Here is a 20,877-nt window from a genome sequence, read left to right on the forward strand (position 1 = left end):
ATGGCACGGGTGCTTGTACAATGAAATATCGCATCACATCGCATTTGGTGCACTGAGATTGCATGCGATATTTCATTGTATGTGCACTTTCTATGGACATCGCATCACATGCTACTATAACGCGGCATGCAATGCGATTTCACTACGGATAATAGCCCACTACGCATTTAGCGTACTGGGCGCTCTGCTGGAAACAAGTACCGCTGTTTCCCTCTGCAGCTCCTCTGGCAGAGTCTCCTGTTCATCAGCTACCATCTCTGGTCGCTGATGAAAAGGAGACACTGAGCAATATATTGCACTGTGTGTACACAGCTTTACATTTGAAAAGCTTTCCTAGATATTTAACGCTTAGCAAAGCCTTATGGATACCTTTTAAGCCTTTAAAACTTACACTACACCCCCTAACAAAGTGGAATACTTGTTAGATTCTCTATCCCAATTTAACTTCTTTTACAGTTTGGGTCTGCTTTTAGACCTAGTCGCTACCTAGCAAACAGGTTTAACGCCACTGAGCAAATGCTCGCACTACCATGTGGGCAGATGTGTACGCTTACGCAGGGGGATGTTTTTTATGACATTGGTCAAAGTGCAGCTAGAAATGTGATTTACTAAATTGCTTGGTGCTCTGTGTATAAAACACATGATGAGAGAAATAAATCTGTATAATGTTATGCACACTGTGGCTGATTCAGTTGTTGGAGAATGCATAGTTGCTGCTTACTTTTAAGCAGCAATGCTCAGGATTCAACTTGTTGTTGCTACCTTCAATGCATATGCGATCCTCTACTGTGTCCAAGGATGCACCATTGAATCACCTGTCACACCATCAACTGGCTGAGTAATCAATAAGGTTATGCACACAAGCTGCCAGGAATTCTCCATCTGAAGATTGAGACTCTTTCCTCGGCACTCCCACAAAATGGAGGCCACACGCCTCCATATGTGAATTGGAGATTTTTGCTGCCCGCTTCCAAACCCCTCAGATGGAAGCAGACTGGCAATCACTTAAGGTCTACAGCTATACTATGTCCAATGTTTAATATAGTTCTGGTGCATGTGCATTGTATTGGACATTGATATATAATTTGTACAGCCAGTGAACAATATAAAGTATAAACCAGACCATCTTCAAGTATGTACACACAATACATCTAATAACTGCATCATAAAAACATATATAGTGTTCATTCTAGCAACCGCCATCTTTGAAAACCCATGCAGTTCCTCTTCCCTGCCTGGGGTGTCGCTGTCTGCTGTAGTGCTTCTAGCACAGTGTGGTCTGTATAGCAGTAATGATATGCAAACCAGACCTGTGCTAGAAACACCACAGCAGACAGCGACACCCCAGGCAGGGGAAGAGGAACTGCATGGGTTTTCAAAGATGGTAGGTGCAAGAATAAACACTACATCTTAGCAGTACATATGCAGTGCTTCACAACAGATGCAATATATTGTATAGATGACCAAACGAGTATATGTATTATTAAATGCATTTCAGAGGGTGATTAAGGAAACACCAACAGGTGTACTGTAATTCCTTTATGCCAGGGATGGGGAACCCCCGGCCCTCCAGATGTTGTTGATCTACACATCTCAGCATACTTTGCAACAGTTTTAGCGTGGCCAAATAGCAAAACTGTAGCAGGACATGCTGGGATGTGTAGTTCAACAACATCTGGAGGGCCAAATGTTCAATAAATTTGCTAATTTGTACAACAGCGATCAGGTCTGAATATACCCCTATAGTTCTATCAATGGAATCAGATGACCTGATTTTATGCTTAGCCAGTGTTGGCTTAGCCACTTTCTCGCTAATGTCTTCAATCACCAAATTATGACCTTTTTAACATCCAGTAATGCAATTTTTATTGATTTCCTTTAAAAATAAATACAATATTATTATATAACATTTTGTAAATTGCATATTTTGACCACTTATTGTATTTACTATTTTCCTTAGATTGCCATGGGAATTCCTTTGCATAGAATAAAGGATATTCGAATGCTGTATGGCGTTCCAGCTTGGGGAGACACGCTAATTGACTTTGACAATTCACTGAATGCTCCGTGCCCTAGAGGACATGTCATTGCTGCTCGTATCACTAGTGAAAATCCAGATGAGGTATTGTATATAGTTACTTAAAATGCACCAGTTGAATAATTGGTTACCATTTATGCAATTCATTGGAACAAATTTAAAATCCTGCAAAAAGACTACATGGACATGAGGATAAGATTCAACTTGTATATAAATGGCATAGTGGATCTGAACTGTATCCCACCATGCATAGTTATAAGGCGCCAATGCCAAAAAAAAGTATTCAGATGTCTTACTGTTACACCAACAGGGACTGTAATGACATTGTATTTAAATAAATATGCTTTAATATGGAGTTGGTCCCCTTTTGCAGTTAAAACTACTGTACTTCCACTTTTCTTTGAAGGCTTTCCACAAGATTTTGTAGTATTTCTGTGGGAATTTGTGCCCATTAATTCTTTAAAGCATTTATGTGGTCAGGCACTGATGTTGGACAAGAAGGCTTAGCCTGCAATCTCCATTCCAGTTAATCTCAAAGGTGCCCAGTGGGATTGAGGTTAGGGCTCTGTGTGGACAAGTCAAGTTCTTTCGCACTGAACTCCCCACATCTTGTTTTTATAGTCCTTGCTTTGTGCACAAGGGCACAGTTATGTTGGAATAGAAAAGGGCCCTCCCTAAACTGTTGTCACAAAGTTGGAAGCATAACATGTCCATCATTATCCGTCCTCTACTGAACTTCACAGTTGGCATAATGTAGTCAGGCAGGTAGCGTTCTCCTGGCATCCGACAAACCCAGTCTCATTTATCTGACTGCTAAACAGAGAAGCGTGGTTTGTCACTCCACAGAACACGTTTCCACTGCTCCTCAGTCCAGTTCCGTATGCTTTACAGGACTCCATCCAACGCTTGTCATTGGATTTGGTCATATGAAGCTTGCATGCTATGGAAATGTATGTTAATCCCAGGGGGATTTAATACTCTTCAGTTATCAAGTGAGCAGAGTGTTGGTGACTTTTACAGTCAACGCTTTGCGCTTTAACTCATTAACCTGCTTTGTGATTTTATGTGGTTTTCTGCTTCGTAGCAGAGTTGCTGGTTTTCCTAAATGCTTCCACTTTCTAATTATATCACTTACAATTGACTGCAATATCCAGCAGGGATGTCATTTCACTAAGCATCTTGTTGCAAAGGTGGCATCCTATTACAATACCATGCTTGAAGTCACTGAGCTCTTCAGAATGACCCATTTTGTATAACATATCTTTTCAAATGGAGACTAGTATAGCACAATATGTACATTAGATACAAAAATGTATTTACACTACTGTTCAAAAGTTTGGGGTCACCCAGACAATTTCATGTTTTACATGAAAACTGACTTTTATTTATCAAATGAGTTGCAAATGAATAGAACATATAGTAAAGTCATTGGCAAGGTTAGAAATAATGATTTTTATTTGAAACAATGATTTTGTCCCGCAAACTTTGCTTTTGTCAAAGAATGCTCCTTTTGCAACAATTACAATACTGCAGACCTTTGGCATTCTAGCTGTTAATTTGTTGAGGTAATCTGAAGAAATTTCGCCACATGCTTCCTGAAGCACTACCCACAAGTTTGATTGGCTTGGTGGGCACTTCTTGAGAACCATGTGATCAAGCTGCTCCCACAATTGCTCAATGGGTTGAGATCTGAGGACTGCGCTGGCCACTCCATTACAGACAGAATACCAGCTGCCTGCTTCTTTCCTTGGATAATTTGGAGGTGTGCTTTGGGTCATTATCCTGTTGGAGGAGGACAATGGCTCCAATCCAGCTCTGTCCACAGGGTATGGATTGGTGTTTCAAATGGAGTAATATCCTTCCTTATTCAAAATCCCTTTTACCATGTACAAATCTCACACTTTACCAGCACCAAAGCAGCCCCAGACCATCACATTGCCTCCACCATGCTTGACAGATGGCGTCAGGGACTCTACCAGCATCTCTTCACTTGTTCTGCATTTCACAAATGTTCTTTTGTGTGATCCAAACACACTAAATCTTTGATTTGTTTGTCCATAACACTTTTTTCCAATCTTTTCCAATCTTCCTCTGTCCAATGTCTGTGTTCTTTTGCCCATATTGATTCCTTTTAATGGTCTAAAGTTTTTGGAGAACCTAAGGATTCTTGGAGTCTTGGTCTGTAGCACATAAAAAGCAAAAAGTAGGGGTATATACTTTGTGTGAAATTTTCTATAATGAGACTCTGTTTAAGGTAAGGATCTATTGCAACACATCAGGTATCCAAATGGTTATGTAAAACCCATAATGGTATCTTTAAGTTTTTCAATTAGTAACAGGTGCCTACCCCACTCACTTCTATCAATGAAAAATGATGGTTAGTTATCCGGATTTCCTGGCCATCTTTTTTTTGTTATCTCTACCCAGTTTGTAGGACCCTACCCTCTACTTTTGAATTTTACTATATTTTATGGATAATTTGTTGTTGAATAAATCACCTTTTTATGAAGTTTTCGCCATCTGTATATGCAAGGAGAAAGATACCTTTATATATCTCATCACACCACGACCCCATGAGTATGGGTACGCAATTTTTAAGAAAAAAGAAACCGCTTATGCTTCATTTTTCATTGATAGAAGTGAGTGGGGAGAAATAAATATATTTTCTCTTTCAGGGTTTTAAACCAAGCTCTGGCACTGTTCAAGAACTGAATTTTCGCAGCAGTAAGAACGTCTGGGGTTATTTCAGTGTCGCTGCAGCAGGAGGTCTCCATGAATTTGCTGATTCTCAGTTTGGGCACTGTTTCTCCTGGGGAGAAAACAGAGAAGAAGCCATATCGTAAGTGTCTTTGGTCTCTTTAGACTTAACTCTTTTGATGTACCTGTACCGGTCATATACTGTAATGGTGCAACATTAACAAATATCTCAATGTATATGACATCATCACTGAGCAGCCTCATGTGTTATTTTTGGTACATGTGAAGTAATACGTGTCCCCACGCGGGTCTCGCTGCGCTCGCCACACTATCTAAAATCAATTCCACGCCGACGTGGATAGTGGGGGTATGAAAATGTCGGAGGAAGTGTACTGCCGCCCCTCATAGGCTCGCTGCGCTCACCACGCTTCGGGTTTGCGCTTCGCCTTTGCCTTGATCGTGGGGGTGGTGTGGAGGTGCATTTAACATTGTAAGCAGGGCCGGATTTGTGCCTAGGCCCGTGAGGCACCGGCCTCAGGGCGGCACCAATTAAGGGCGGCAGGCAGGCTGACATTCTGTTAAATAGCAGTATGGCACAGCGGGTGGGCAGCGGCGAGTGACGAGCACCGCCGCCACAGACATGAATTATCATATGTAGGCGGCAGCACCACTCGTCACCCGCCACTGCCCATCCACTCTGCCATGCACATTACATCACTGCTTAGTGGCTGGGCGCGTCCGGAAATGGATCAGGCTCACTGCTGCCGGCGCCTGCCCATTGGCTACTCTACACACACACAGTCTATTGGCTGCTGTGTGTCCAGCAGCTGAGCGGCGCGCAGATCCTCCCTGCGCTCAGTCAGTCACAGTGTGTGAGCCGGAGAGAGACTGACGGAGACACTGTCCTAATCACTGTACTAATAAGTGCCTCCTTCCCTCCGGGTCCTCCGTACAGGGAGCAGTCCAGAGTGCTTAAAAAAATATTGAGGTGGGCTACAGTTAAAATTTAATGAAATATATAAATAACAATGTATATACATATACGATTACATTAAAATATGGGGGGGTGGCAAAAATTTTGTGCCTAGGGGCGGCCTGACCCCTAAATTCGCCCCTGATTGTAAGCACCCATCAAGGTGCTTGTACAATTAAAAACCGCATCGCATGCATCATATGCGGCTATATGGTATGCGATGCGATGCGCTGGTGTACGATGGACATCAGGGGCGTCGAGCTAGGAAACAATTACCTTATTTTTTTTCTCATTATCTACGTTTTTGGGGTGATTGATATCTTTATACTGTACCCTATGCCTTTGGCAGTGTTTAATGTAAACTCTGCTAGGCTGTAATTTATTTCTTGGCCACTGCAAAACACAGGCTTATGGGTAACTATACGAGCGGTAGTAAATGCGCTCTAATAAAGCAAGATAAAATGTTGCAACAAACATATATTTTGCTGCATTAAAAAAAAAACCAAGGTAATGTTTACAGCTCTATTATGAAGTATGCTGTAAGGGCAACTATTAACTGTGCTAAATAACCCTTTCAGGGTGGCAGGGCTTCCTAATCATTTCCTAATCATTCTTTTTTTTGGAGGTAGATCATTGTAGAGCAAGCATTTACCTTTAAGGGTCGCAGACTTCTCACATTTGCAAAGTCAATCAAATTCTGGTTATTAGAGCCTAAAGAATATTCATGTAGGCTCAATAGTATATTAGCTCTATGATAAAGGTGTTAACTGATTGTTTCAAATCGTCAATAGGGTGTAATGTTCCCCCCACTTACTAAAGATGTTTCTGCCCACTATGTAGAAGAAACAATCGGTAGCTATTGTACTGCTAGTAAAATAAATTTTAATATAACTTGTTTTCTTAATTCTCAAATATTCAACGCCTTCCAGATTATTGTCTGTTATTCATTTACTGTAGGTATCTTCACAATAGTTTCATCAGTGTAAAGCCTCATAAACACGAGATATAGTGTAAGATATCACTCAGAAAATGCTTTCTGAGCAATATTGTTAACTGTATTGCCTAATGTGTACACTCAATATCTTTTAACTATGAACACTCCTGTGCATTGTTAATGATGATGGATGTCTACTGAACTTGTAGGTCAGTTAAGCTATGTAGCCAAATGGCCTGCATGTTCAATAGGCCCAGGTGGTGTCACTGAACGATATTAGAAGCCGATAGTCGTATAGTATGCACAATATCGGCCACCCGCAGTTGACTTAGGGTCGGCTAGTGTAACATACTAACATAGAAATTAAGACTGAAAAAAGACGATAGTCCATCGAGTTCAACCTATCTAACTTGTAACTACTGAATTAGAGTAATTCATATCTATGGTGGCCAAAAATGTAGTTGCTGTAATCAATTAGTAGTTGCTGTGCTGGAATGTTACTGCTGTAATGGTGAAGAATCCTCTTCTTAATTCAGTGCGGAATTTCTTTTCCTCGAGCCTCAGTACATGCCCGGATGTCCGAAGGGATTCAGTATTGAATCTCGGCGGTCGGGATCCCGGCGTACAGAATCCCGACGCCGGAATCCCGACAGCCGAAATGCCGACAAGGGGGGGACGTGGATCGCCCCCCCTTGCGGGCACGCTGCGCTCGCCACGCAGCGGGCCCGGTGCCTCTCTACGCTCGGCACACTAATTTATTCTCCCTCCAGGGGTGTCGTGGACACCCCAGGAGGGAGAATGTGTCGGCATTTCGGCGGTCGGGATTCCGGCGTCGGGATTCTGAACGCCGGGATCCCGACCGCCGGGATATTAACTGCGTCCCGTCCGAAGTATAGACCTGTTAGTGAACAAATCATCTCTCAGTTCTATATGATTCCCAATCCTGTATTTGAACATACTAATCATATCACCTCTCAACCTCCCTTTCTCCAGTGAAAACATATTCAGCCTGGTTAACCTATTCTAGTGATTTGAGACATTTTACTAGCTTAGTCGCCCTTCTCTGTACCTGTTCCAATTCATTTATGTCCTTTTTAAAGGTGCGGTGCCAAGAACTGAACACAATATTCCAAGTGTGGTCTCACCAATGCCTTGTAAAGAGGCACTATCACATTGGCATCCCTTGAATCCATTCCCCTTTTAATGCATGCCAGTGTCCGGTTTGATTTTGCTGCTGCACTTGAGCAGTGTGCACTGTTACCCAATTTTTCATCTAAGATGACCTTCAAGTCCTTCTCTACAGCAGAATTCAACTGCATTTTCCACCTTTCCGTCCACCTTTCCAGTTTATTTAAGTCTTTTTATAGTATTTCCACATCCTCTCCTGAGTTAATTTCCTCACTAAATTTCGTGTCATCCGCAAATATTGCAATTTTACTCACTATGTCACTTCCAATATCACTAAGAATATAATAAACAAGGTGAGTCCCAATATTGAACCTTGCGGGACTCCACTTTTGGTCCTTACCCCCGCTAGAATGTATGTCATTTACCACCACTCTCGTACCCCGATTGTTCAAGCGGTTTTTAATCCAATTACAAATTTTATCTCCTAACCCTAAATTAGCTAGTTTCACTAATAACCTTTTATGAGGCACCATGTCAAAAGCTTTAGCTAAATCAAGCAGTATTACATCAACAGATTTCTCTAAGTCCAGCCCCTTTTGACTTCCTCATAGAAGCTAATTATATTAGTCTGACATGATCTATTTTTGATGAACCCATGCTGAACCTTACTTCTCTTTGTTCTAAGAAATTTTGGATACTATCTCTTATTATTCCGTCTAATATTTTCCCCACAATGGTGCTGACCGGTCTATAATTTTCAGGGTTTGTTTTGCTACCTTTCTTCCATATTGGTGCTACCTAAGCTATGTGCCAGTCTCTTGGTACCGTTCCCGAGTTTATTGATTCCCCGAATATTAGATATAATAGTAGTGCTATGACAGAACTAAATTATTTTAGTATCCTAGGGTGTATTTCGTCCGGGCCAGGAAATCTGTTACTATTTAGGGTATGTAATCTATTTTTGACTATTTTCTCACTCAAACATACAGTTTGGGAGCAATCAAGAGCTGCACATTTAATCTGTATATCAAGAGCCAAGCATTTAATCTTTAGGGTGTATTTCGTCTGGGATAGGAGATTTGTTACTATTTAGGTTCTGTAATCTACTGTATTTTTGACTATTTCCTCTCTCAACCATACATTTTGGGAGCAATCAAGAGCCGAGCATTTAATCCAATATTTTCCTTCCTTAACTGTTTCCCGTTTTTTTTTTTTTTATTATATAACTATAGCATTTTTGGGGATTAGATTTGCTATGTGTAATAACCTCCACCCCCCCCCATGGGAAATATCTATTCACCAATCCACCCCATCCCCCTTTTTCTTCTTTTCATTTTACTTATGTCTTTACTTTTGTATTTATATTTTCTTACTTTTATTATTATTAAATGTTATTTATAGGTCACCACATATGGTCTACAGAACTGTCCAAATGGTAACACAGTACATGATAACAAAGTACACTACAGTAATGCTGCTTTCACATTGCCTAAACCTGGGGTAGCCAACCCTAGTCCTCGAGAGCTACCAACAGTGCATGTTTTGTAGGTCGCCTCACAGAATCACAAGTGAGCTAATTAGCTCCATCTGTGTATCTTTTAAAATGTGTCAGTGATTGAGTGCAGCTGTGCCTGCTGCACAGCTGTAGGTTGTCTGGAAAATGTGAACTGTTGGTAGCTCTCGAGGGCTAGTGTTGGCTACCACTGGCCTATACGATTGAGACCCGGTGTTTTGAAACGTTATTTAAAACGGTATATTACTGTTTTAAACCCCTTTCACACCGCACATAAATACCGGGTCTCAAGCAGGTTTGCAGTGTGAAAGCAGGACAGATAGTAGCTATAAGACAGCATAGTGCATATGTAATGAGCCGCTAATTACATATGCGCAAATGTAATGAGTGCAGTGCATATGATATGTGCATATGTAATGAGCGTCTCATTACATATGCACTGCACTCATTACATATGCACATATGTAATGGAGTGCAATAGGTAAGACGAAGTCTGTCAACCATGCTTAACGCGTTTCGGAAGGAACTTGCGTTCCGAAACGCATTAAGCGTGGTTGACAGACTTAAGGACATTGGGAACCAGCTAAAAGTGGCCAAGGAGGATCCTGGACTGAGCCCCCCTTGATTCCGGACCAAGGTACCCAGAACAGAAGAGGACTCATAACATCTGCATGCTTGCTATTTTGCCTGGAACCTTTGTATTTATGCTCTTTTAACCGTCATCACTTTGTAAGTGCATCTTTTAGATTAAAAAGTATTTTTACCTGACTGGTTTGCACTATGTCCTGTCCTATTATGTCTCCCCTGTATGCATATTAGGATGCTTGTTGGATTCTATTGGAATACCGAAGTTATCCATTTATCATAGTTCCAGTGTGACCACTGAGTATTTGGTTTTGTATAAACCCACTGTATTTTGTTTATTTCAGGCTAATCGCCATTGAACCTAGTTACCACTGAGCGCTATCTTTCAGACCCACTCTTTCTTTTGTTGCACATATGTAATGAGCAGCTCATTAGGTGCCAGATGTACTAAGCTTCAAAAGTGATAAAATGGAGAGTGATAAACAGCCAGCCAATCAGCTCCTACCTGCCATGTCGCAGACTGTGTTTGAAAAATGTCAGACAGGAGCTGATTGGCTGGCTGTTTATCACTCTCCATTTTATCACTTTTGAAGCTTAGTGCATCTGGCCCTAGATATGCATTGCGCTCTCATAGCTACTGTCTGAGTCCTATATATCAGAGCAGTTCACACTGCATAAAAACGGCTCTGAACCATGTAGGACTTTTTACCCGTTTGCAAACACCGGTTATTTGTAACCAGTAAATGCAGACTGATGCTTTCACACTGCAGCTCTAACCGTTTTAAAAGGCTAAAAAATCGGCAATATACGGTTAAGAGCTGCAGTGTGAAAGGGGTATAAGCATTACAGTATACAATAAACAAAAAACACTATAACCTTCAGCACAGCTACTGATGCAAGTGGGGCAATATAAATATTGATTACAAGCTGAAACTTGTATTCACAAGATAATGTGCCACGAACAGGGTTAGAGTCACTGCAAGATGTGCAAAAGAAAGAGAAAGATGGGAGTGGAGTCTCCTGCTAAGATACCAAGGACTAGGTGGATGATTGTAGCTGGTGAGCAAGAATATTTAGATGATATTGATGGGACCTGCTTATAGAAGCTTACATACTAAAGGGACAGGGGAGCCAAATGGATGACAAGGGACTGAGGGTAAGAAGCAAGAGTGGGGAAAATTGAGGTTGAAAGAGGGTGTTGTAAGTAGAGATGTGCGGACTCGGATTCCGGAGATCCGAGCCCCCACGAACGTCATCAATCAGAGCACGGTTCCGAGCAGCGCTCGGAGATACCGGTCTGACTCAGGTCCGGCCGTGCGGGCAAAACGTCATCGCCGGACGCCGGATTTCGTGAGGCTTTAAATAGCGGCTCCCGCGCCCTCCATCTTCACTCCAGTCTAGGAGCGGGTTGGGAGAGGTTGTGTTGGTGCTGCTGCTAGGGCTTAACCTTGAGTTTGACCTTGGACGCAATATTTTATTGGGCCTGTCTCCCTCAGTGCTGCTGTGTACTCTGTTCTCCTCTCTACTTAGACTTAGGATCACCCTAGCAAGGAGGACAGTCGGCTCTAACTGTGTACCTGTAGTACTACTGTCTCCTCTGTGCTGGGGCCTACCTCTGGTGCTGTGCTGTACCTAATATTATATATATTCTATAATTCATAATTATATATATAGTCCACTGGTGCTGCCTGCACTGAATAGAGGCTGCTAGTACCTACTCAGTCCACTGGTGCCACTGGCAGTGCTACTGCCTAAGTACCTGCCTAGTTGTACTACCTACCTACTTGGCTGCTATATATTATTTAATTAAAAAATAATACCTGTCCTGCAGTGCTGCGTGGAACTGTAATAAATAATTCCATGCTGCTGGTGTACTGACGTGTGCCAACCAGTACCTACTGCAATAATATATATAATTATTATAAATTCTGCTGGTGCATATAGTAGTCTGCTACTGCTGTTAGTATCTGTGTGGTGCCCACTGGCAGTGCTACTGCCTACCTAGTAGTTTCTCTACCTACTAGGCTGCTATATTATATACAGGTTGAGTATCCCGTATCCGAGTATCCGTTATCCAAATTATTCCGAAAACCATACATTCCAGAAAGTCGAAAAAAATATTTTTTTTTGCTAAAAACTCACTGGGGACATTTGTAACAGCCCTACTGGTGACATGTAATATGTAACTGGCACTATATATGTGCAAGAAAATGATTGCTTGGCATTCAAATTCAATATCTGAGATAGTACACAAATTTTGGTTCATGTTTTGAAACCTTGTTTTTTGAACAAATAAAATATATTTGTGTGTATTTTATGTGGTAATAAAATATATTTGTGTGTATTTTATGTGTTTATACAGCATACATGCAAGATACTTCAAAATACATAATTGAAATATTAAAATATTCCGAAATACGGAATAATCCGTTATCCAAAATTCTCCTGGTCCCGAGCATTTTGGATACGGGATACTCAACCTGTATATAGTCCACTGGTGCTGCCTGCTAGTGCCTGCACTGAATAGAGGCTGCCATTACCTACTCAAGCCACTGGTGCCACTGGCAGTGCTACTGCCTAAGAACCTACCTAGTAGTAGTAGTAGTAGTAGTAGTAGTAGTAGTAGTAGTAGTACTACCTACCTAGTAGGCTGCTATATATATTATTTAATTAAAAAGTAATTAGAAACATAGAATTTGACGGCAGATAAGAACCACTTGGCCCATCTAGTCTGCCCCTTTTTTTTAATATAAATTCTTTATTTTTGTTTTATAAACATAATATAGTCCACATACATTGTAGTAATGTCACAACAGCCTTTCCATTACTTAATAACAGTAGAAATATTGACAACTGAAAACATAGCATTTTACAAATCTGGTTGTGGAGGTAAAACAAAATGATGACCCTGAAACTGAGGTCCAAAACAGACACAGAAGCATGGTCAGTTTTTCTGACAGACATTAACTTAAACGGGGAAGACAAGGGTAGAGAGGGGGAGGAAGGGGTGTGTTGGGGGTAATTTTTCATGTACTGAAGCATATTCATTTGGCGAGAGCATTCGGTTAATGTGATTTTATCTCTCTTCGGAGAGGGTGCAAAAGCGATGTAGGTCGTGGAGGTCTTAAATTCCAGCCAACTAAACCAGGTTGAGGTAAAGTCTGAATGTTTCTCCAGAGCTGCAAAGTAGATGTCCTCCATACTCATATAGAAATCTATACGTTGGAACCACTCCCATATTGTTGGTGGTTCAGTGGAGCGCCAATGTACTGGAATGACCGCTCTCGCAGCGTTGTTTAGATGTTTCAAGAGAGATTATTTGTATCTTGCTAGGGGGATGTTGGAATGAGAGAGCAACCAGAAGTCAGGGCCCTGTGGGACTGGGAATCCTAGTATTTCTGCGGACAGTTCTCTAATTTTGTTCCAAAATGGGGTGATTAATGGGCAATCCCACCAGGTATGTATTAGTGTGCCTTTATCTTTACCGCACCTCCAGCATAGGGGGGAGACAGAGGGATAGCATTTGTGCAGTAGAGATGGGCATCTATACCAGCGTGTCAGTAGTTTATACTGTGTTTCTACTACTTCTAGACTAGTGGAGCAGCGAGCCACGTTTTCACAGTGTGGTTCACATTTAATTTTTATGCGGTGTGTTAGGTCTTTGTCCCACGCATCACAGAATGAAGGTTTGTCAGGGAAGTGTCCATGTATAAGGATTTTGTAGATGCCTGATATTACATAGGTGGGTGGTACCACCTGACCGCACATGGATTCAAAAGGCGTGAGACTCTTATGTGGATCAATCCACTCCCTCTGAGAGAGAATAAAATGTCTCAGTTGAAGGTAAAACCAATAGTCGTTTGCGTGTATATACTCATTGTCTTGAATTTCTGAGAAGGTTTTGATTTTACCATCTGCAGTCAAGTGGTTCACTCTAGTCACCCCAGCTTTTTTCTATCTCGAGGCAACCCCGCCCGCGAGGCCCGGTGGAAACAATGGGTTGTTAAATATGGGTCTAACCAAGAAAATCTCTGTGTGAGCCAGTGCGTCATTTCTTGTTTCAGTTTACGGAGAAGGGGGGTGTGGTTAATTGCGACCATCTTGTCAAGTTGCTTGGGAATCAAGATACCTAAGTATTTGATGTGGGAGGGTTGCCAAACAAACGGGAATGACCCTGACAGTAATGAAACTGTAGCGGCAGGGAGTGTGATGTTCAGCGCCATGGATTTTGAGTAATTAATTTTAAAGTTGGAAAGATTGTACTACTGTATTTGCATCTACCCACCTCTGATGGTAGGCTATTCCACTTATCTACTACTCTTTCTGTTAAGTAATTCTTCCTCACATTTCCCCTGAATCTTCCTCCCTCTAGTTTCAGTGCATGTCCTCGTGTTCTGTTGCTCCTCTTCCTGTGAAGAATGTCTACCACCTGTACCTTGTTAAAACCCTTGATATATTTGAAAGTTTCTATCATGTCCCCCCTTTCCCTTCTCTGCTCTAAAGTATACATATTAAGATATTTTAGTCTTTCCTGGTACGTTTTGTGATGTAGGCCATGCACCATTTTAGTTGCCCTTCTTTGTACAGTCTCTAATGTATTTATATCCTTCTGGAGATATGGCCTCCAGAACTGAACACAATACTCTAGGTGAGGTTGTACCAATGACCTATACAGTGGCATTATTACTTCTTTCTTTCTACTGCTGATACTTCTCCCTATGCAACCAAGCATCTGAATTGCCTTCCATGCTGCTGGTGCACTGACGTGCCAACCAGTACCTAATAATTAATTATTATAAATTCTGCTGGTGCACATATACCAGTATTGCTGACGTATCTACCTGTCTGGTGCCTAGTACTGCCGTACCTACCTGTCTGGTGCCTAGTACTGCCGTATCAACCGACTGGTGCCTAGTACTGCCGTATCTACCTGTCTGGTGCCCAGTACTGCCGTATCTACCTGTCTGGTGCCCACTGCCTAGTACTGCCGTATCTACCTACCTGTCTGGTGCCTAGTGCTGCCGTATCTACCTGTTTGGTGCCTAGTACTACTGTATCTACCGTCTGGTGCCTAGTACTGCCGTATCTACCTGTCTGGTGCCCACTGCATTGTACTGTCGTATCTACCTGTCTGGAGCCCACTGCCTAGTACTGCCATATCTACCTGTCTTGTGCCTAGTACTGCCGTATCTATCTACCTGTCTGGTGCCTAGTACTGCTGTATCTACCTGTCTGGTGCCCACTGCCTAGTACTGTTGTATCTACCTGTCTGGTGCCCACTGCCTAGTACTGCTGTATCTACCTGTCTTGTGCCTAGTACTGCTGTATCTACCTATCTTGTGCCTAGTAGTGCTGTATCTACCTGTCTTGTGCCTAGTACTGCCGTATCTACCGTCTGTTACATAGTACTGCCATATCTACCATCTGCCTAGGACTGCCGTATCTACCATCTGGTGCCTAGTACTGCCGTATCTACCTGTCTTGTGCCCACTGCCTAGTACTGCCATATCTACCTGTCTGGTGCCCACTGCCTAGTACTGCCGTATCTACCTGTCTTGTGCCCACTGCCTAGTACTGCCATATCTACCTGTCTGGTGCCCACTGCCTAGTACTGCCGTATCTACCTGTCTGGTGCCCACTGCCTAGTACTGCCATATCTACCGTCTGGTGCCTAGTACTGCCGTATCTACCTGTCTTGTGCCCACTGCCTAGTACTGCCGTATCTACCTGTCTTGTGCCCACTGCATAGTACTGCCATATCTACCTGTCTGGTGCCCACTGCCTAGTACTGCCGTATCTACCTGTCTTGTGCCCACTGCCTAGTACTGCCGTATCTACCTGTCTTGTGCCCACTGCATAGTACTGCCATATCTACCTGTCTGGTGCCCACTGCCTAGTACTGCTGTATCTACCTGTCTGGTGCCTAGTACTGCCGTATCTGTAATACCTGCATGCTGGTGCATACCTACTGACATATTAATTTCACTCCAGTTGTGCTGTCCTGTGACATAACTCCACAAAAATAATGGAGATCCAAAATATGGAGGATAAAAAAATAGGAAAAGATGAAGATCCACTTCCTCATAGTTCTGAAGCTGCTGTCACTAGTCATGACATAGACGATGAAATGCCAACAACGTAGTCTGCCATGGCCGATGCCCAGTGTGAAAACAGAGTGCATGTACAATCGAAACCAAAGTTCCTTAGAAGGATTCGAAAAAGTAAATGTAAATCATTGGAAGAGAAACTTAAACTTGTCACTATGGCATTTACGACACGGAGTGGCAAAGAATGGCTAAGGCCATGGCCTAAGTTCATGAATAGCGGTGCAGCTTCACATGACAATCAAAGTCCTCCAATAGTAAATTTAAGAGAGTTAGGCTGACACCGACTAAAAAAACTCTGAAAACAACTCTGCCTTCTAAAGACATATCCAAAATCCCCAAGGAGAGTCCTAGGGTGTCATTGGTTGTGACGCCGGACCTTCCCATCACTGTACGTAAAGAGGTGGTGGCCCCTTTCACCATTTGCAGTACGCTCTCTGCATATGCTGGAAGGATCACCCACAGTCTAGTTCCAGATTTTATTAATGAAGGTGATGTTGTACTCCAGGAGGAGGATATTGATGTAGCTGGCGCTGAGGAGGAAGTTGCCAAGGAGGATGGAGAGGTGATTTGTTTAAATGATGCACCAGGGGGGAATGAGGCACCTGGGGGGGGGGGGGAGTTGTTGTCCATGGGATGAAAAAGTCCATCATCATGCCTGGGCAGAGCACCAATAAATCCACCTCTACGGTCTGGAATTTATTTTTTATCCAAATCCGGACAACAAATGTATTGTCACTTGTAGCTTATGTAAAACTCCAATAAGCAGGGGTAAGGATCTTGCCCACCTAGGGAAATCCTCCCTTCAACGTCACCTAAACAACCTTCATAAATCAGTGTTTAGTTCAGGAACTGCGGCTAGCAGTCCAGGGACACCTACATCCCTTGGTCCTCCTTTTGGAGCTAAGCGCCTAAAAAGCACACCACCAACTCCCTCCTCGTCAAATTCCCTCCCTCCTGAAGGACTCCGGATCGAGGAGGGATCGGGGGGAGTCCTTCAGGCTATGTCACCTGCATGACTGACTCCATAGATTTCTCCGGAGGATCCTGCAGTGCTACGCCTACTACTACTGCCGCTTCTGCTGCTCCTGGAAGTCAGTCATCATCCCAGAGGGGAAGTCGTAAGACCGCTACATCTTTCACTAAGCAATTGACTGTCCAACAGTCGTTTGCCATGAGGACGAAATACGACAGCCGTCATCCTATGGCAAAGCGGATAACTGCGGCCTTGACAGCTATGTTGGTGTTAGACATGCGTCTGGTGTCCACCATCAGTGGAGTGGGATTTAGACGGTTGATGGAGGTATTGTGTCCCCGGTACGGAATCCCATCTATATTTCACTTCACTAGGCAGGAGATACCTGCGATGTACAGGTACTTCAGAAAAAGTGTCCTCAGTGCCGTGAAAAATGCGGCTGTACCCACTGTACACTTAACTACTGACAAGTGGATCAGGGCAAACTAAGGACTATATGACTGTGACAGCCCACTGGGTAGATGCATCACCTTCCGCAGCAGCATCTCCTGCACGCCAGCTCCTTCCAAGGCAGGCTATGTTGTGTATCACCGGTTTCAGGAAGAGGCACAATGCCGACAACCTCAGAGAAACTGAGGGAAATCATCTCCCAGTGGCTTATCCCCCTTAGAAATAGCAAAGTGGGTAAATCCTTCACCAAGTATATGCGCTAAACAAAAAAAGGGTTATCAGACTCCCCTGTACATGAGCCCGTCTCCAGATGGCTTCTTGGGGTAGCTCAATAGTGATGATATGTAAGACCAGAAACAGAGAAAGGGCATCTGCCCTCGTATAATACTGTTTGACACGGTGTATATTTAAAACAATAAACTGGGTTGAGACAATTGGTATCGTAGGTATGGGTATGGGAGTTCCCGACCATCCACATGCTTCCTCCCCAAAACCTTCACCACAACTTGCGGCTATTCTGCGCAAGAGGAATTCCTCCAAACTCTCTTCTCCACAGCTTATCCCCCTTAGACTCTCCTGGGGGTTTGTGGTGTCGGACAATGCCAGTTACATTGTGCATGCATTAAACATGGGCAATTTCCAGCACGTGCCATGTTTTGCCCTCACAATAAATTTGGTGGTGCAGCATTTCATCAGAAATGACAGGAGCGTGCAGGAGATGCTTGCGGTGGCCCACAAAATTTGCGGACACTTTCGGCATTCTGCCACTGCCTGCCGAAGGCTGGAGCTTCAGCAAAAACTCCTCAACCTGCCCTGCCATCAGCTTAAACAAGAGGTGGTGACGCGCTGGAACTCCACCCTCTATATGCTGCAGAGGATGGAGGAGCAGCAAAAGGCCATTCAAACCTACACGGCCACCTACGACATACTGTATGCAGAGGAGTGGGGCTGCACCTGATGCATGTGAAGCGGTGAGGGAGGAAAGGGAACACCCGCCTAGCCAGCTAGATCAGCTGAATCCACCCTAGCGATCAATTGAGTGACAGAAGTCTCAGCCAGATAGCCCTCACATCCCAGATAGGGGTCTTGTTGGCTGCTTACCTGTACATGTACGGTTAGGTAGTAAGACACCGGTTGCTGAAAAGCGATACATCTCCAACCCAGGGGTCCTAGAGAGGTGGAGGAACTCTTCCATCTGCCACCTAGTAATTGATTAGCCCCCTCCACCCATTAGGCAATGATTTAAGAGACGACTGCTAATAAATTAATAATAATCACTAAATTAAGCAATCAGATGACATTAATTAAGAATAATCATAATCACACAATCAAGCCAGATAGGGGTCTTGTTGGATGTTAAACTGATCAACACAGTTGCACACTTGCAGACAAACTCTGTGCTGCACCAAACGCCCACCGCTCCTTCGCTGCACATGGTAAACAGTGCACGATCAAGGGGTAGATAGGGGTCTTTTTGGGGCCACGTGTTTGTGCCGCACACTTGTGTGGCTTAGCATACAGATCATTCAGCCTACCCATGGCAGTTCTACCGACAGCCCGCCATGGCGGACCTCGGCGCAAGGCATTGCAAAACATTTTAACAGCTTGGCGATTGGCGGGGGCGTTGCCGGATGAGTGCAATACCAGTGATCATCCACCAGGTGTCACTTTTTGAAATCTTCACTACGCATGCGTGAAATGTGTGCTGCAGCGTGTGCATGAAGTGACTACAATATTAAAAAGCTCTGTAGCGCAGGAACTACTTTGCTACTACTGTACTGTCCAGTAAGCTACAGTACTGTAGATAGCTCTTATCAGGTGTGTAGGCTAGTGGATAAGCGTGCCGCTCTGCATGTTGTACATTAAAGTACAGTATGCGTGAGTTTGATTATTAAAGGGAACTTATTTTTTCCAACAAATTTACAGTAGGTCAGTAACTGTATATTTAGCACACAAAACTCCTGCATCCCTATTAACCTTTCTGTGCGTCTGCATGGGCACGGACGCTAATGCTTCTCCTTGTTTTGGTCAAAAGGCGCTAGGATGCATCTGAGTGGAAAGTCTGGCCACTCTTGTCAAGTGTTGTAAAGTAGTGGATAAGCGTGCCAGTATGCCTGAGTTTGATTCATAAAGGGATCATTTTTTTTTTAAACACAGCTATAGTACAGTAGGTCAGTTAGAGCATACAGTATTTAATACACAAAAATACACGATTTCCGTGCGTCTGCACAGACAGTAACAGCTTTTATTGCATTTTACTGTAACAGTTACAGCTATAAGTGATAGCAATATAAGTTTAATGGGGATAGATAAAAGCTCCTCCCTAAGTTCTTGGTTGCAAAACACTGTCTTTTGCCTCTCTATACAGTATTTCCCATTTGCGGTATTTAGTAGTAATGAGCTACAGTAGGTGGACAATTGGAGGAGACCCTAACTACGGATGTTTGCCGCTTCCCTTACTGATGTCATAGTACTACATAGTACTAGCATAATCTGTAAGCCAAGAGTCTCCTCTTTCATATGGTACCAGTCTCAAGTCTCTAGAACACATAGAACCGGAGATATCAGGGTGCAAAATAGACACATTTTTCCCAATTGACCCATTAATCTAGACACTCCGTCAAACATGTCGCTACAGCATCTTAGACACTCCCATTGTGGTTTAGTGTTGAAGGTATTGTATTCAGCCCACCCCAACCACCGCATCCCTTCCCCCTCTTTAGAAGAACTTTTCACAGAGCATGCAATGAAAGAGGCTGATTCAGTCAATCTTGCTTGGGGAAGGCGCTATACAAACACTATGCATTACACGGCATGCTTTGTGGTTCTTGTGCATGGGCTCACACCAAAAGGCTTTTATGAAAACATTTTTTTTTATGTTTGTCTAGTTTTATTAAATATAAGGTTTGTAAATGTTTCAATTAAAGATAATAATTATAATAACAATAAAAACCTTGTTCCTAGCACCTCCATAGAGTTTTTCCTATTTGAGTAATAAGTAGCACTTGCATCTCAATATCACTTTGTGTACTCAATAGCACAAACCGCTTTTTTTGTACTCTGCTGTAACAGTTACAGTTATAAGTGATAGCAATATAAGTTTAATGGGGATAGATAAAAGCTCTTCATTAAGCTCCTGGATGCCAAAACACTGTGCTTAGAACCTCCATAGAGTTTTTCCTATTTGGGTAATGGGCCCCATACATCAGCAATCACAATTTATGGATTTTCAGATATAGGGATATTTTGGCCAGATAAATGGATTTTACAATCTATCTGACTTTGTCCACACATTACAGATTTATTTCAGTGATCGGCAGATTTTTCCATCTAAAGATTGCATCTTCATATCTGGAAATTGCCCAATCGATTGCTTTTCATAATGTAAATAGATGAAGAAGACGAATTGGGAATGCCCACACATATAAAAAAGATCTGCAGATAATACCAGATTATTAAACATGTTTAAAAACCTGATT

General features: G+C 42.8%; 1 protein-coding gene across 1 annotated transcript in view; it reads left to right on the forward strand.

Moving 5' to 3' along the window:
- Positions 1-1,964: 1,964 nt before the first annotated feature.
- Positions 1,965-20,877, forward strand: part of ACACA (acetyl-CoA carboxylase alpha) — a 551,747-nt gene continuing 532,834 nt past the window's right edge. Inside the window, exons 1-2 of the mRNA XM_083173207.1 lie at positions 1,965-2,122; positions 4,714-4,877. Coding sequence (XP_083029333.1) covers positions 1,967-2,122; positions 4,714-4,877 — 320 coding nt within the window. The 5' untranslated portion in view covers positions 1,965-1,966. The remainder of the gene's footprint in view (positions 2,123-4,713; positions 4,878-20,877) is intronic.

This window comes from Crinia signifera, chromosome 2, assembly GCF_055691185.1.
Source record: "Crinia signifera chromosome 2, ASM5569118v1, whole genome shotgun sequence".
NCBI lineage: Eukaryota > Metazoa > Chordata > Amphibia > Anura > Myobatrachidae > Crinia > Crinia signifera.